Raw genomic sequence first — 19,224 nt, forward strand, 5'->3', positions numbered from 1 at the left:
AACAACTGTTTAATCAAAAGTAAGATATTTCATTATGATATAGTAATTGACCAAGGCATTACACATACCAAAAAACCTTGTTATTTGTATTAAAAATCATTACATGTATGTAATCTAAATGTTCACAAGAGTTCCGCGGTCGGAGATGACCGCATTGAAGCCGGATTTTTGATTTAAATGACAGGAAAGTACCTTTCGTGTTTTTGTCAATGCAATACTTAAATTACTGAAATATTGTTCAAAGGTCAAAATGAAATGTAAGTACTTTTCAAGGCATGAGCAAACCTTGTGTTATGTTTTGAATGCATGCATATACATGAACAACAATAACATTTAAGGTCACAAATATGAACTTGAATTGACAATTAGGAAAGTTTGATCTCAATTTTTTTATTAGCAAATTAGTAACCTTGACCTTCAAATGAATGACCTTGAAATGTCCAGTGGTTACTTACTAGTTCTGGCCAACCTTCATGTCAAGTTTCAAGACTCTAGGTCCAAGCATACCAAAGTTATAACAACTTTAACATTTTTACATTCAAGGTCACAGTGACCTTGACCTTCAAATGAATGACCTTGAAATGTCCAGTGGTTACTTACTAGTTCTGGCCAACCTTCATGTCAAGTTTCAAGACTCTAGGTCCAAGCATACCAAAGTTATAACAACTTTAACATTTTTATATTGAAGGTCACAGTGACCTTCACCTTCAAATGAATGACCTTGAAATGACCAGTGGTCATCTGTTAATCCTGGCCAACCTTCATGTCAAGTTTGAAGACTCTAGGTCCAAGCATACCAAAGTTATACCATGAAATAAGAACTTTAACATTTTTACATTCAAGGTCACAGTGACCTTGACCTTCAAATGAATGACCTTGAAATGACCAGTGGTTACTAACTAGTTATGGCCAACCTTCATGTCAAGTTTCAAGACTCTAGGTCCAAGCATACCAAAGTTATAACAACTTTAACATTTTTTATATTGAAGGTCACAGTGACCTTGACCTTCAAATGAATGACCTTGAAATGACCAGTGGTCATCTGTTAATCCTGGCCAACCTTCATGTCAAGTTTGAAGACTCTAGGTCCAAGCATACCAAAGTTATACCATGAAATAAGAACTTTAACATTTTCGAGCACGCCGCCACCCCGCCCGCCCGCCCGCCCGCCCGACAACATCAATCTATAAGCCGAGATTTTTTTGAAAAAAATCCGGCTAATAACAGATATTCCAGTGGTATAATATAGCTGCTACAAAATGTTAAAGACAATTATGCATCTGATACAAATTAACTCTGAAGTAAAAATAGAAAACTACAAATGTACAGAATCTCGCAACGGCAATATAAAATGCCATGTATTAATTGAGGCTTGTAAAAATTATACTTATTAAGTAATTTTCTACAGCAGGTAAACATGTACATGTAAAATCTGTTATAGATGCAATAGTGTACTGTGTATGGTCAGACTGAGAGTCTGCACTCATGTAAACAGATTGCGGTTTCTTCACTGCATCATCTAATTTATTCTTCACAGTATCATCTAATTTATTTGACAATCAGTCAAGTGCAACTATTTTGTCTTTTGTCTTTTGCAGTACGTCTGAATGAATTGGGTTAACCGAATGAATTTGCTTCACAGACAAACTGCATTTTAGGTGGCTTTTCACCGCCGATTCCCCCATACTGTCGATCTCTATACCTGTTCTGCGTTCTTTACAAGATGCTTTGACTTTAGAATCGGCATTGTCAACAACCCAAGAGTACTTCAAAAGCCACCCTTTCTGAAAAATGCACTTATTCGCTGGCATATTTCAACTTGTCAGCACCGTAATGGCATAATGCGTACAACAAAAACCGAAGTAGACCAATTGGCGGAAGATTAGTAGTAGTTGCCTCCCTTACGTTCTAAAACCCGTACCAACCCATACCGATCCAGTACCTTCCCGTATGAACAGATCGGAACCGTCATAAATCGTGAAAAAAACTACGACTTCCGACTCACAGAAATTAAATATTTTTATCCTTTTTTCAAGCACTTTTCCAGCCAAATTCAAGCACTTTTTAAGCACTTTTCAAGGCTATGGTTGAAAATAAGCACTTTTAAGCACTCCAGATCGTTTTTTAGCACTTTTCAAGATAAACCTTGATTTTCAAGCACTTTTCAAGGTCTGTGCGAACCCTGTATTCAGATAAAAGGAAACGTCTTGAGGGCACAGTAGTTGGGGGAATATTTTTTTTATATAAAATTTCAAAGGGCCATAACTCTGTGAAAAATCATCCGACCAGAACCCGCTGATAATATGCACATCTCCTCTTGGTCGTGAAACTTCCCATAAAGTTTCATTGAATTCCGGTCATTAGTTGCTGAGAAATAGCCCGGACAAGAATTGCACTATATGTACAGTTAATGGAAAATTTCAAAGGGCCATAACTTTGTGAAAAATCATCCGACCAGAACCTGCTGATTATATGCACATCTCCTCTTGGTAGTGAAGCTTCCCATAAAGTTTCATTGAATTCCGGTCATTAGTTGCTGAGAAATAGCCCGGACAAAAAATGTGCACTGACGGACAGACGGACACACGGACGGACAGACGAAGCGGCGACTATATGCTCCCCCCAAATTTTTTGGGGGGGGGGAGCATAAAAAGAACAAACTAAAACATTCAACTTAACTAAAAAATGTCCAACTTGCTTTGTGGCCACATAAACACTCAAATTCGTCGTGAGAAATTCACAAGGAATATAACTATTGTCACACAAAAAATAAAAACAAGAATATTGTATCTCATTAAATATATTTCCAGACTAGCTTTGAAATTTTGGCTATTGCTATTAGAAATACTAATTTTGTATGTTTTCTTTATTTTACAAAAATTTTACAAAATATTCCTTGATTTTGAGTGTTTATGGGGCTTTAAAAAAACTACACTTTTTCATTACCCTGTGAAGGATTTCAAATTGTTCATGAACTGTTACATGTATGTAATATTAAAATCTTCAATTTGTGGTTTTGGGACCTCATTTGGGAAACATATATACTTTTGAAAATGGGAATAGGGCAGAATGCTACCAAAAAACATAAATAATTGATCTATAAAATCATTGGTGTTCCACGATGTCCAAAAAACTAAAGTCTAAAAAAGATTTCAGCACAGACTGTAATGCAATTATTGTACATGTAATGCCATTTGTTTGCATGCAACTTACACATTTTAAGTAAAATGAATAGGAATTAGGATATAAGGTCAGTAATAATGCAGGCCTCATAACACCATCCAGTTTTCAAGGTTGAATTTAACATAATTTTATTTTTATTTAATTAAAAAAAAATATGGCCCAAGTCACTTAAGGAACAAATGTGTGAAATTGATTGAAAATCAGTGAATACTTATTTGATCAGCATAGCTGGTCTGTTTTTCTATCAGCATGAATGTATGGCTTAGAGAGGACCTCTAACCAACTCCTGTCAATCTAACTACTTTCAATTTGATACACCATTGGCTTCTTAAAGACTCATATTTCACCCATTCGTGTGTAACGTAGTGTCAAATGGCACTTTCCTTATGAAGTTGGCCTGCAATGGGTCAGTATACACAAGGCCATGATTTATGTATGAATTGTTTAATGGATCAAGAGAAAGTTCTCACATCTTTTTTATGTATGCAGGGCCCTCAATCTATCAAATCTGCCGCCGAATTTTGGCTGCAGTCCCCCACCTAAAAAGTATATTTTTTTCCAAAAAAAACTGATTTTTTCCCCCCTCAGAAAATGTAAAAGAAAATAAAAAAAATCGCTGATTTATAGTTGAAAATTGACTCCAATATAACACGGTCCGTTATATTGCTTTGTCCAACATAGGCTAACAAAAAAGAAGTCTTGTTTCCGGTTACCCAACCGACCCTGTTTTTTAACCGCCGACTCAAAAGTTTTTTCTGTTATGAAATCCGCATCCGAATTTAATGTCCAAAATTTACGCAACTGCGGAAAGCGTCGGAATCGTTCAGAACTGTTATTTTTGTTAATATTTTGTTTCATTTACATTTATTCTAATCAATAAATGCTTTATTCAAAATGCAGTCTTTAGTTTTCAAAGAATATTTATTTGTACAGTAATTTACAGATAAAGACAAAAGCTTTTTCTGTTACAAGATCCGCGTCCGAATTTTATTTCCGAAATTTACATAACTGCGGAAAGCGTCTGAATCGTTCAGAACTGTTATTTTTGTTAATGTTTTGTTTCATTTACATTTATTCTAGTCAATAAATGCTTTATTCAAAATGCAGTCTTTAGTTTTCGAAGAATATTTATTTGTACAATAATTTACAGAGAAAGTCATTCTGGATCAAACATCTTCTTGTTAAGAACTATATCTAAAAGTTAGTACTATGTCGTCATGCATTTCACACTGCTGATACCTGAAAATAATGACATTCTCGTAGAGTTAAATATTCAATTAAGTGTTGTGGTAAGAAAAAAAAAGCCTACCTACTGACCCACATTTAAATTAGATTACTGTTATATAGATTGAGTGAAAGTCCACTCTTTTGTCCTATAGATAGTGATAGTCCCATATATAGAAATATATGTTTATAACAGTTAAACACAGTTGTAAAACTTGTTGTTTTTTTATATAAAAATTCCCCCATTTACAGGGCTGCGGACCCCTTCCCCAAAGTAGTGTGAGGGCGCTGGTATTTTTGTTCATGCACAATAAAGCCTAAAACTGGATTTTAATAAATGAATTCAGCTTTGTGACAAATAGTAATCTGACAATGTGTATGTATTATTTGAAGGACTTTGGACTCCTTCTGCACTTAACCCTTTACCACTTAGTTTCATATTTTGACACATTTATAATCCAATAGAAGGTTAAATATCATTTATGACCTTTTTTTCTAAATTCAAGTTTAAAGGCTTTATTTCCAACCCTTAGATACTGATGAGCAGCAAACATCATAAAACCAGAACAGACTGCGAGTTACTCTCAGGCTGTTCTGGTTTTGTGCTGGTTGCATATAGCCATTTTCCCTATGCTTATGAGTGGGAAAGGGTGAAAAAGATATGCTGCAATATGTAGGCCCCTGTGTGCCCAGTCAATCTGTATATAATTTACTAATAAAGTGGCACATCAATTGGGGGAAATGACTCTGAAAGATATTGATTGTTTACAACTCTACACTTTAAACTTAGGCCATGAAAAAACAACACCAAAATGGCCTTTATTTCCAGTTCATTAATATTAGACTCAGAAAACAAAAATAACTGTGTTAGTGTGACAAGCTATGTGGGGTGTCAGATAAGAAAAGAATGCTCATTATTGGCCCGCAACTTATCAGGTGTTGACACAATAGAAATGTTTTAATTTATTGCCACTTGAAAGGTTCACTGACTTTCACCACGTTTAAATTGTGATGCCTTATGGTCATTTAAACCAATAGAACACAACATAATCTTGATTTAGAATGTACAAATCCAAGCATATCACTGAACCTCTATTTTCTATAAAAAAATATTATTGCCTAGAATCACATTTAAAGGTCATTAATAGCATCATTAACAAAATAAACTGACACAAACCACGATTCAAAAAAAATTATATCATATCAAGACAATTGGCTTGAATGTATAAAATGTGAATCCTGTCTTATTCCTGGGCCAGCATGTCGGCAAATATTTGTCCCAGAGTTGGATGTTTACGGCATAATCAGTTGGTTGTTAAGTTTTCACAGCTTAATGACCGCAAAAATTGATTATTAACAAAATAAAATTTCATACAAACAAAAAAATAAGACTATAATTTTACTCTGAAATTTTTAACACCATTTTATGAATCTTTATTATTACAAAGGCCCAGTTTAGACTCCATAGATGGGACTGCACAGCCATATCCTTCTGAACAATTACAGACACCAACCCATAAATGAATCATAATGAAATGTATGGCCCAAACCACAGTTAATATGGCAGATTCTGACAGGTTACCAGTGTAGAGCCAGTCAAGATATTGTGTAGCAACCAGACACCCCACAAGTCCACCTGTCAATTAATCCCCATTATCTAGCATCTTGGCCTGCTAAGCTCTAATCCACTGCCATGTTGAACCAGGAACTACATCAGTGATGCTTACACAGCTAAATCTAAAGCTCTTATGAAACAGATCATCACCACAGTTTTAGGCTTGTAAACTGAATAGACCTATAGTTTAAGAAGTCATGTAGGACTCAAATTGTTGGTTTTAGAGCACACATTAACTTTATAGACACAAGGTACAATGTACACACCTAAATGATGGCACCTTCAAGTATGTGAATTTTTGTGATTGCTTGATGCTGATCCACCTGATAACTGATGAGATTATGATATATTCAAAGCTCTAACATGTACATTGTCTGATTCTTGCTAGACCAGTGGAAATATCCTAGAACTTAACATCTGATAAATAGCTTATTCCAAAAACATGCACAGGTGTGTTGAGTTTGAAATTAGGCGTGAAACAGTTATATCCCAGAAGAAAATGTAAAGCATATACAACAGTTTGTTTCACACTCAATGAAAGTATGTTACATAAAACAAGGCGTATATCCTGACTTTGTAGTAGTAAGAAAATTTACTTTCTAATTTATTCAATTTATTAAATTAAAAACAATGGTTTAAAGTATTGTTGTGTTCTTTATTTACTTAAACCTCGCATGAAATGTTTGTCATGAAGTGCACGTTTATTAAACAACATACACTGTAATAGATACAAATGTTACTACATTTGATCGCATCATGTGTCCTAACTAGGCTAATTATGAATTTATTTCTTTGTCAACATTAAAACCAGAGCTCCAGATAAGGGTCGTATTTTCGTAATTACGAATTATTTTAAAGCCCGTTACGTATTTATTTTAAAATCTTGTCGTACCATTAAGAATAACAAAATCAAGTTACGAATATTATTTTTACATCGGTTCGTATCAATTTTTGATGGAGTTCTTTTCGCCTATTAAATATCTTTGCGGTGCTTATATAGAATGGCTATCGGGTTTGTTTAACAAAGCGCATTTTTTCCAATAAAAGCGGCGTATACAGTCTATTTGTCAAAAAACAATGGCGGCGCCCAGAGAGCGTCCTAAAAAACTGCAAAGCGCCCAAAAAACACGCTTTTAACATATTGTACGCAAAGTGAGCCGAAGTTAAATGTTTAGAAAGACATTATAGAAAAGATATTATACGATGTTGTATGTTCAGTTTCCGACACAGTCGGAAAAGCTAAACAAAAACGCGACACGACGGGTCCAAACTTAATCACAAAAAAACATTGAACTAGTGGACGGGACAAGTCCCGTGGCTAATCGTTGAAAAGATTGAAGGGGAGACCCGTTTAAATTGTGAAATATGTTAAAATTCATCTAAGGCATGCAATCTAAACACAGTTTGGGCATATGAAGATATTTGAAAAATAAAATTGTATAATACTGAAAAGACACGGTTAAACTCGTATAAATAAAGTTGCTAGTACGTTTATTTTGATTTGTTTTTGCATGAAAATAACCATAGTTATTTATTTTTAGGTCATTTATAAGTATAAGTAAAATTAGTAGTAACGTTAAGAATAAAATTTGAGAGTTAAGAATTCTTTTTGAAAATCTGGTAGTAATTTAAGAATTTCACAAAACCTTATCTGGAGCTCTGTTAAAACATTTTTTATTTGATAAATATCAGGGGTTTTTTTCACACATTTAAATAACACTGTTACATCCGCATCTTTCTAAAATTGGTCTTATGGCATATGCGGCCATGCAGCGTAGCTCAAGCTCAGCTTGCACACTTGCGCAGTCTGGTCAGGGGCTATGATTTCCGCTTTAAACAAGATGTGTTTGTGAAACACAATGTCCCCCTATATGATGTTTGACATTGTAGGATGACCTTGACCTTGTGAAGGATGACCTTGACCTTTCACCACTCAAAATGTGCAGCTTCATGAGATACACATGCATGCCAAATATCAAGTTGCTATCTTCAATATTGCAAAAGTATTCATAAAATAAGCGATTTGGGCCACATATATTTGACCTCTGACCTTGAAGGATGACCTTGACCTTTCACCACTCAAAATGAGCAGCTCCATGAGATGCATGCCAAATATCAAGTTGCTATCTTCAATATTGCAAAAGTATTCATAAAATGAGCGATTTTGGCCACATATAATTGACCTCTGACCTTGAAAGATGACCTTGACCTTGACCTTTCACCACTCAAAATGTGCAGCTCCATGAGATACACATGCATGCCAAATATCAAGTTGCTATCTTCAATATTGCAAAAGTATTCATAAAATGAGCTATTTTGGCCACATATATTTGACCTCTGACCTTCAAGGATGACCTTGACCTTTCACCACTCAAAATGTGCAGCTTCATGAGATACACATGCATGCCAAATATGAAGTTGCTATCTTCAATATAGCAAAAGTTATTGCAAAATGTTAAATTTGGCGCAAACAGACAGACAGACCAACAGACAGACAGGGCAAAAACAATATGTCCCCCACTACTATAGTGGGGGACATAAAAAGCACGCAACGTTTCTTTTTATCTCCTGAGACTTAGTATCCTCCTCTGGTATGCATATCCTTACAAGACTGGATGCACAGGCTTGACTGGGGCTACATGTATGTTGGCAGAATATTGCATAAGTCCCTTTTTTGCATGACATGGGCCTTTAAAAATCTGATTCCATATTGTCAATGGAACATCCAACCACTATACTTTCCAATAGAATATTGAAGTCACACTGTTATTTATAGCAAACTGGCAAGTGTCTGTAAGCCTATTTTGGCTTGCTGGAAAGATTTTCAGAGAGACTGACCGCGCATGTCACACATGTATGGCTTGATAATTACACGATTTCCCTTCTATCATAAACATTTTACTATTCTGTAGTTTAATCTCACAATGCAATACAAGTGGTACATGTATTTACCGATAGGGTTTCAGTCATGTCTTTCCCTTAAATTCCTGTTATTTAATATCTTCAAAGCAATACTTTGGTATCAACATAAGACGTTTATTACATTCTGTGTTCCCATGACGATTTACTGAACCAGCTCTGACCATGAAGGTCTTAGGGAATGAATTAACCCATAATGCATAATTGTAACTGGGCCAAAATGAACATGCAGAGAGTAGTCCGCATTTCCCTATACTGATAAGTGTTACATCCTATGCTACACAGATCACAGTGGTGATGTTGCCTATGTTCCAGGGGATTACCCGGTATGCTCAAATCAGCCAATGGAATGAATGGAGTGCATTCATTTGGGTCTGCTGACATTATGTAAAGGTCATTAAAGGTGAAAAACTGGGTTAAACGGCAATGCTGAAAAATCTGATATATTTAAGAAATATTTGATTGTAAAATACCAAACAGAAATAATTTACAGATTCATTCACATTCGCAATGCTTGGTCAAGTCAATCTTAAGGACTGTGAGTGGCCTCAGGGAATGTTACTTCATAGTACATGTTATTAAAATCTAGGAGTTTCATCCCACATAAACTATATTTGTTTACATAATGGATCAGTCATGCTCAAATTGATAATATGATCCAACATTTAAAACCTTCCTCAAATAGTAATATCTATCAGTACCCTAATTACACGGTATCATCCCCCGCCCCCCCCCCCCCCCCACACACACACACACTAGCAGAAAATTGCAAACCAAGACATTCAGGACTTGATGGTATACTTAGGTACATGCAAATATTTCCGATGAAAAGCCAAAACTGTGCTCTGCACTACATTCAGGATACATACAGGAGGAAGCATGTGTGTACATCAATAAATCTAGCCCAGAAACTACAGACATCTTGAAAGCCCAAGAAACATGTCTTACCAATTATCAATAATTTTTCAACTGCATTCACGAACCAGATGTTCATAAATAAGTTCAAAACCACACAACATTGAATTTAGCGTTTATCCTCTATATAAACTTGGTGCCGTAAATTGGGTTCCATTCCCAATGCTACCATTTTTCCCAATTTCAAAATAATAAATACAATGTACCCGTTGCACATATACAATTCCCATTTCACAGAACAAAAAAAAGTTTTTTATGCAGATACTTTTTTTTGCACTGAAACAATGGAGTGAGGTTCAAAACAATGCTTGCTTATCAACGGGGAAGTAACTGCAGCAAGCTTTGATGACAGAATATATTGGTTCCCATCATCAAATAATTTGTTGTTTTCGAGGAGAAAACCTTATAAAAATGTAATTACTTTTCAGAGATTAATCTGGGTCATGGTCCTTCGTGTCTGAAGCATTAACCCTTTGCATGCTGGGAAATTTGTCGTCTGCTAAAATGTCGTCTGCTGAATTTCTAAAATTAGCATTTTCTTCGATTTTTTTTCAAAGAATATTATCAGAAAAGCAAACAGTTTGGATCTTGATGAGACGCCACGTTCTGTGGCGTCTCATCTGGATCCAAACTGTTTGCAAAGGCCTTCAAAATTCGGTTCCCGCACTGAAAGGGTTAAAACCCGAAAAAGTGGTGCTGGTGTGTATTCCGACTCCGTGTTTTGTTAAATTCTCAAATGCGCATAATTAGAATGTTACACCTTACGTACCAGTCCGTTTATGTACCGGCATGAACCACTATCTGACACTTTATATACCATATATATAATATATATATAGAAAAATCCCTGATCCAGCATCTTGCCCCAGACCAGGTCAACCTGGAGTGGACTGGTTCATGTTGATTACGAAGCTGGTAAGAATGATTAATACTTATATTGAAATTAAATATTTCCCAATCCAAAGGGACCCGGGCTCATTCCAAAAATGGTGAAAACAACACTGAGGTTAATGGGGATCAAGTATAAACTATTCATTCCAGTGGAATGTTTTCAGATGTTGATTATAACAATTTATCAAAGACCAAGACTAGTCTATTGTTGCAAACCTGGTTAAGTAAGAGGCAGGTTGTCCTATTGCCAAGTCTATTGTTGCAAACAGTTAACCTGGTTTAATCAGAGGCAGGTTGTCCTACGGAGGCTCAGAGTACCCTCAAGAACAGCTTCAGTTGAAAGAGTGTTTAGTTCAATGAACTCAGTGTACTGTTAATAGAAAAAGGCTTTCCCAGGTATCACTTACCAATTTGACGTTAATTAGTACATGTAGCTCTATAGAAATATCACTGAGTTTCAGTAGTGAATTTCAAGACCATGCGGCCTCTGGAAATTAACCAGTAAAATTGTTGTGACATACATGTAATGGCAGAAAATTAATAAAATAAACTACATGTTAAACAGTTTTTTTATGCTACTTTTTATTTGTACACACTTTATAAAGTTTGCAGCATACTTTTACAATTTTCAAATTTTGATGAAAATGACACCTGTCCCAAAGTGGTGAGGAAAAAACACTGCAACTATTTATAATTTGCATGAGTTCTTAAAAAAAAATAGAGCCTTGTACATGCGTATGCATGAAATAAAATATTTGAACATTATTTAAAAAAAATAATGTTGCCTGTTAAAATTGTGAAATAATTTGACCCACAAGCTTACCATACATAAATATTCATCTATAATTTCTCCATCATTTCATTTAAACTTTGGGTTAAACAAATAAGTTGGCGATCCTTCAAGACTTTAGTGTAAAGACTTAATTTTTTTTTTGGATGAAAATGGTCTATTCAAAATATTAAAATTTAACATTTCTTGTCATGCCTTTAGTATTTGATGGATGAACGCAAATAATTATACATAAAGATTACTTTCATTGCGTTAGAAAAGAATTGTGAAACAGTTTGATACAGACTTTAATCAAGTAATTAAAAATGTGTAACTGAATCAAATGTCAATTTATTTTTAATTTGATTGTGACATAACATGTCTCCACTTTTCTCATGATGATTAAAGGGTTTATCCAATAGAGGAGTTAAACTTTGTTTTCATCTTAATGTTAGTACCGGTACGTTAGTTTACATTGAAACAGTACTCTGCTTTACTTCCATATTTATATTATAATTATTTCAGTACAGTTTTACATTACAGACACACACATATTTGGCTTTATTAAATATGAATAAATATAAATTCCTGATTAAACCTGTGAAAACACAAATTTTCAATTCCACACTATCATGCTTTCATCTGCAAGATTAAAAGCACTTATCACAGTAATAAACACTATCAGATTCTCTGTCTAAGCTTCTTAAGCGTAACATTATCTAATGCCTGAAGATTAACCACCTTTGACATTGTCAAATAATCCAGCCTTAACTTGATGACACTCTTGTATCTTTTTAAAGTTCTGATACTCCAACCTTATGCACAAAATTACTTGTTCATGTAAAGTCAGATGAAAACAACACACAACTTGCAGTGATGTTATGCATTCAATTTTGGATTATCATTATATGTATAGGACAGGATTAGGTTTTTATCTTATAATTATTATACAGTTTTCACGGTTCACAGTTATCACAATAAAACTATTTTTAAAATTTAAAGCCAATATTTCATCAACTACCAACAAAGAATTGATCTGTAAAACATTTGGTTACCATTAAAATCTATTAAATATGTGCAGAAGGATGTATTCACTTATTCCCAGAAAACAAATAGCAAAAGCATTTACATAGTACATGATGATATCACTAAAAATTATTTTCTATATGTCTTTCACCTTTCGAAACAAACCTCTTCATGAAAATTTAAGGAAACGCATGTTTACCAGAATGATGGAAAGTATGAAAATAACAGATAATAAGCTACAGTGACAGCAAAGTCAATGTTCAAAATGAATCCATAAAAATATTACCGGGTATTAACATAGTATGGCATTGAACATGTGAATGAATGTCGTTGAAGAAATAATATCTCTGAAATTAATTATTCAACATGACTACTTGATTTGGTGAATCCTAGTAATGTCTACTCTTGCAGCAGCCAAGTTTTCTGGTTCATGTTAATTGTAACAGTATAGTAAGTTGTATGCAAACAAAGTTGCTGCAAACAACTTAAACAACACAATTTCCTTATCATTTGTTTTCGCAATCAAAAGGGCCCTAGCCCTATTTCCAAAATGGTGAAAAAACACTGGAAGTTGAAAGGTGCATTTCTATAGGCTTTTATTGAGTTTTATACTGTGTGATGAAACTCTGCCTTCAGAATCAGGGCCATGATACATTCTGATTGATTGCAACTCACGTCTGATGGTGAACTGTCAAGATTTTAGTCAAAGTAAAGATTGCTTTGATCATCTGTACACTACCTTAAATGGGTGTTATAGTTTTGAAAGTTAAGAAGACCATAGTGACATAAACAGATAAGCTTCTACAACAGTGAAGCTAAATTACCCTAAATTGATAAACTTTCATCATAAAGTACCCATGCACAAAACAGTGTCTGCTCAAACTTAGCCCTCTGCTATCAGGTGCGCAGAGAAAGCCAAAATCTAACTGTAAGCGCCCTGGTCATGGCCCTAAAGCTGGGTTCCCACTGCCGATCAGATCAACTCGATCAAGCCCGACCAAGCAGTTGGGTACTGGTCTGGTTCTGTCGGCATGAGTGGTCGGGGGCGGTCGGCATTGGTTGGGCTTCCTACCCAATATTTTTTTACATGTCAAAAAATATCGAGTAGCGGTCGAGTTGATCGGATCGGCAGTGGGAACCCACCATAAAAAGAACAGGCCTGTTTCTGGTCTCCTTGGAAAAAAACAGGGTCTGTAGGTAGGGATGTTTTTTGGTCTTTCGGGTACTAGAATGAAAACAGGAGTGGAACGTTATGTTAAATGAAAGAAAATTAACGATTTTTTGTGCTTTTTTTGCAACCCCAATATAAAGTTGAGGGTCAGCGCCGATTCAGGAGACACGGTCCGGCTACCAGCAGGGCCCTCAATCCATTTTAGGGGAAGCAGGTCGCTACCCTCATGAGGGGGAATTTTCGCGGCGTTTCGATTTTTGGGGGATTTTTTTTCTTACTCTCTCATTATTACATTTGTACATGTTTGCACTATATTCATTTCTTTGTTCATAATTTAGTTTGTTTGACAAGATTAAATTGAAATAGAATTGAGATATAATAATCATGAGACACATCTTATGTAAAAAGAAAAAACATAATTTTTTTTTAATTTCAGGGGGAATTTTTCCCCCCAAAAGGGGAAAAAAGTATACTTTTCAAGTGGGGGACTTGATAGATTGAGGGCCCTGACCAGAAACCGACCTTTTTTTTCGCCTAGGCTTCTTACATTGTATATTTTGGCAAAACAGTTAACGGATTGGAAGCATTTATCTGTCTAGTCATTCATTGAACAAAAAATGTCATTCTGAAACAGCCTGTTACAAATAAAATGTAGATTTATTCGTTTCAGAAGACATTGCTTGTGCTTCAGACTATGAATGTCCCCAACACAGTTTCAATGTTTAAAAGAGACAAGTCAGATATGTGTAACATGCAAAAAAATTATGATATGCACAAAAACAAACATTTTGTTACATAAGTCAATGGCATTTTGTAAGTCACTGTATTTGGCAGAGACTATTGGAAACACATTGATCCCAAAATTTGTTTGGCAGAAATGGTTAATAAATATGGACAAAATAATGTTTTTACTGAACACGTTTCATGTGCCTAACATAAGATTATATATGGGGAATGATATAAAATACTTTTCTTTTTGATAGTGCTACCATTTTTGGGGGAGTGATAAAAAAAACATAACAAATGATAAGTTGTTGAGGTATACCAGCAAATTAATTTTTTGACATACGCGCATATTTAATAAGTCTGATTTGTCTGTGTGGATATGTGTTGCAGAGTCTGATAATAAACTTAATAGTACTTTTCAAAAAGTATATTTAATTATCAAATGATCACATTTTTAATAACACTGGCCTTAAAGGTAATGCTTAAACTTTGATAAGCTATTCTATAAGTAAAAAAGTGCTACCGAGACTAAGGGTGATGTTGACATGCTGTTGTCTGGAACTAAGCCAGTCTGATCTTCGTTCCAACATTGTCTCACTCTGCCACCAGGTCCAGTAATTCTGGGTATTAAAATCCGTCATGAAATCAGGGGGGTGCTTCTGCGATGGGTTACCAGCATCGCAGATGTGGCCACACGACTTGCGTGCACCTGTAACACCAGTCTGTAGACAGAACTCCTGCGGCCCAGTTAATCCACAAGTATTCGTAGCATCAGCGGTAAGATTGAAAGCAGCGTTCACGAATTCTGGAACACATTTTTGTGCCCTGCCGTTGGAGTCATAACACGAATTATCTATACCTAAAGTACTGTGGAGTACATGACAAATACACACTAAAATAGTTAATAATTTCATGTTAAGGCAAAAATGTGAGAACAGAGGAATATTTCTTAAAAATCCAGACCCCCTGAGGAACATATCCACCGCCATCGCACACAAAACTTCGCAAAGTTTACATAAAATGCATGCTGGGTAATGTATCTATCTCTTAAGTCCGGCTCGGATAGTGTAATGGGGAACCAAATGTTCTGCATCTAATACGGTCCCAAATTTAATCGGTCCAAAACATGAATGGTAAAACTGCTTTGAAATACAAATAGCATTGTATATACAAATAAATATGCAATATCGCAACGGGATACGGCTTGTTTATCTACTAAGCTTTCTTTATATAAAAAGTTTTACACGCATGCATGTTAATTGTGTTATTTAAAAGAGCACGTGGTGATGTTTCTAATATTTGATTTTTGAGCTATTCCTTTATCAGAGGGGTTATAACGTTTTCTTCTTCTTCTTCTGGTACAGCACTCCTTCTAAATAGAAGATATGGTACCGGTGCCTATTAGTTAAGGGCTGAAAAACTTAGATAAGATAAGATTTATTTTAAGTCGGCAAGAGTGCATAAAACAACAAACATAAGCTCAGGCAGCTTGTACAACCGACTATAAAACATCATGAATAAGGATGAATAAGGGTAATAAGTGTATAATAGCTGAACACCTGAAACCAATTTGTAATTAAATAAGGCAAATATACATTAAATATATAGAATGATATTATAAAATCAGATACGGTAATTTAAAAAGTTTAGATTTGTCTGCTTAAAAGTCGGATAATTTAAAAAAAGAGAAAATAATAAAATATCCACTAAATTTCTTGCAAATAAACAAGAGGTTTAAACAAATATTGCAAGTACAAAAAAATACAATACAGCGCTGTTACTAGACATTAAACATTTTATAAGCATATATACGTAAAACATCACAGTTAGTCACCAAAAGACAATGCACAGTAACTTGGATATCTAAAACACATAAATGTAAAGCAAGTAAAACAAGACAGAAGCGAGCACATTTAGTTTAGAGAGCAAACAAAGCAGCACATTAAGTCACCAATAAACAATAAACAGTATCTTGAGTTTCTAAAGCACATATAAAATAAAACAGAGACACAGCGAACATAATAAACAGATGCTTAGAGATTTAGTATACGCAGCATACACAGACAGCGGCAACTAAGCTAAGCAGATACTAACAACATATAACTTTGTAGTAGAAAATAACCCACATAAGGCACAAGTAAAACTATAGAACTTAATGATGTGATGTTCCCTTACTGTGGAGATCCCACTCAATCTACAACGTTTGCACATACAGATTTTGCCATTCCACGATCCCATTAAAGTTTTAAATTGCGAAACATTAGTACATTTTCAAAAGTCTTCCGGTAGGGAGTTCCACAGCGAGGAGGCAGCGTATATAAAGGAATTCTTACCATATGTTGATGTGCGTATCTGTGGTATCTGTAAAATATTGCTGTATCTAAAATATTATGATTGATGTCTCTTACCGACTAAATCATTTAACAACGGTGGAGGAATTCCATGTCTGCTTTTAAATGTTTCAATAGCAATTGATCTTATACGTCTTTTTTGCAAGGAAGGACGGTCAACCCTTTGTAAAAGATCACTATGTGGAGTGCTATAATCGTTGTATATAAAACGAATTGCCCTTTCTTGAAGTTTTTCCATCTTTTTAATATCAATTTCTGAACAGAAATGCCAGGTCATTGGGCAAAAATTAAAATTTGATAACACAAAAGTATGGAAAATAAAAAGCTTGTTTGCTACACTTAAATTTCTGGCAAATCTTTTTAAGATGTTTATCTGAATGGCAGCCTTCTTACATAATCCTTGATTATGCGTATCAACATTAACTTTATAATCTATGTCGATACCAAGTAGTTTAACAACTTGTTCACATGTAATATCGGCATCACCTATCTTAAATGATGTTTTTTTTCTTTCTAGAAGTTGATTTGCCTATTGCAAAAGATTGAAATTTGTCAGGGTTTGGTTGCATCTTGTTGAAATGAAACCAATCAATAAAAATGCTACTTTCTTGTTGTGAGACACTTATAAGTTCATCAAAGTATGATGTGTAAAATGAAAGAGTATTATCATCTGCATTATTAAATATGGTATAGACTTGTTTATAAAATAAAAAATATTATAAATAAAGACGTTGAACAGTAGGGGAGCCAGAATAAACCCTTGGGGTACTCCTTTTGTTATACTGGCAAAAGTACTAACTATCTCCTATTTTAATTTGCTGTTTACTGTTAGAAAGGTAAGATTGGAGGAGTCTGGATGCAGGCTCTGACATACCATATGCTGACAGTTTTGACAATAGAATATCGCCTGGCATGAAATCGAAGGCCTTGGATAGGTCAATGATAATTGCTGCAGCGAAAAGGATTTTATCCAGAGCCTGGCTCCATTCCTCCAGAAGTTTTAATAGGGTGGTTTGACAGCCATGTCCCTTCCTAAACACATACAAATTTATTAAAAATTGTATCAAAATGAGAGTTTAGTTGTTTAGCAATTACTTTCTCAAACAATTTAGAGGGCATTGGTAAGATACTTACTGGTCTATAGTTAGATTTGCAGCAAGGGTCATTTTTCTTGTATAAGGGTGTGACTTGTTCAATTTTGAATTTATCAGGAAAAGTACTTGTGGCATTAGAGATGTTTACACGATTAGTAAGAGGTTCAGTTAAAGCTGATTTTCCATTGTTTTATATTTTGTCAACTCCAGTGGCTTTCTTTACATTTAGCATATTGATTTCTTTGGCGACATCGGGCATGATTTCTGGTTTAAAATTAAAGGTTAAAACATCTGGTTATTTTTCATGAATTTTCCTGAGACTTGGGTGACTACCTGGATTAAATATACAGTTTTCCCTCAATGGACTGGGCAACATTTGAAAAGTACGAATTACAAATTTTAAGCGTTATCGTTGTCATTGGTTGTGATTTTCTTGTTTTCATGTACAATTATTTTGGGCAGTTCTGTACTTGATTTATTTGATAAAAATGGCTTAATGGTTTTCCAAAAAATTGATGTTTTTGCCCCACCAATGCATCTTTCTTGAAAATATTGGTTTGCTGAGTTGTGTTTTAAAAGGGTTCGTTGTTTCCTATAAATTTCCCAATTTTCGGGTGTTTTAAGGTTTTGGAATTTGTGCAAGTACATCTTTTGAAGATAAATTGCTTTACGTAGTGTTGTGTTCATATATGGTACTTGCTTGGTTTTTCTGTACATTTGTTTTACTGGTACATGTAAATCGTAGACGTCTGAAAAAGCAGACTCAAAATTTTGATACATAATATTTAAAAATTCTGATCTAGGGTTAATCTCATTGGGATCCTGATATTTGACAGATCAGCATTTAGAGCACTTACATCAAGATTTTTGAAGTTTCGATAACTTATTTTAACATTTCAATCGTTTGAGTAGCATTGTTTATCACAGTACAGATAACATTATGACAATCACTAATTTCAGTAACAAAATTTTGGGTATTCGACCATAGTGATCTAGAGTTGGTAAGTATAACATCTAGTAAGGATGGAGTGCAATTCTTCATAAAACATGTAGGTTTTTTTTACTAAACAGTGCAAGTCAAAAATCTCAGTAAAATCTAAAAGTGGCCGACCTTCGTCGCACAGAAGATCATAATTCAGGTCACCTATAATAATTAAGTGATCAAATTTAGTTAAAATATTGTTAAACAGATGCTCAGTTGGGTGTTAGTATAAATGTATTTACATTATAAGCGTTTACAGGTGGATACGGGGGAAAATGACGGCCATGGGAGTAATGGTTTTGGATACTTCTACTGTGGCTGCCTCATGTATGAAGGGAGGTAGTGAATTCCATTGTAT

The 19,224-nt window shown here is 34.7% G+C and overlaps 1 protein-coding gene across 1 annotated transcript in view; it reads right to left on the bottom strand.

Moving 5' to 3' along the window:
- The window catches only part of LOC127837894 (laminin subunit gamma-1-like), a 59,129-nt gene extending 43,668 nt beyond the window's left edge, over positions 1–15,461 (bottom strand). Inside the window, exon 1 of the mRNA XM_052365342.1 lies at positions 14,963–15,461. Coding sequence (XP_052221302.1) covers positions 14,963–15,428 — 466 coding nt within the window. The 5' untranslated portion in view covers positions 15,429–15,461. The remainder of the gene's footprint in view (positions 1–14,962) is intronic.
- Positions 15,462–19,224: the final 3,763 nt, after the last annotated feature.

This window comes from Dreissena polymorpha, chromosome 7 (assembly GCF_020536995.1).
Source record: "Dreissena polymorpha isolate Duluth1 chromosome 7, UMN_Dpol_1.0, whole genome shotgun sequence".
In the NCBI taxonomy this organism is placed as follows: domain Eukaryota; kingdom Metazoa; phylum Mollusca; class Bivalvia; order Myida; family Dreissenidae; genus Dreissena; species Dreissena polymorpha.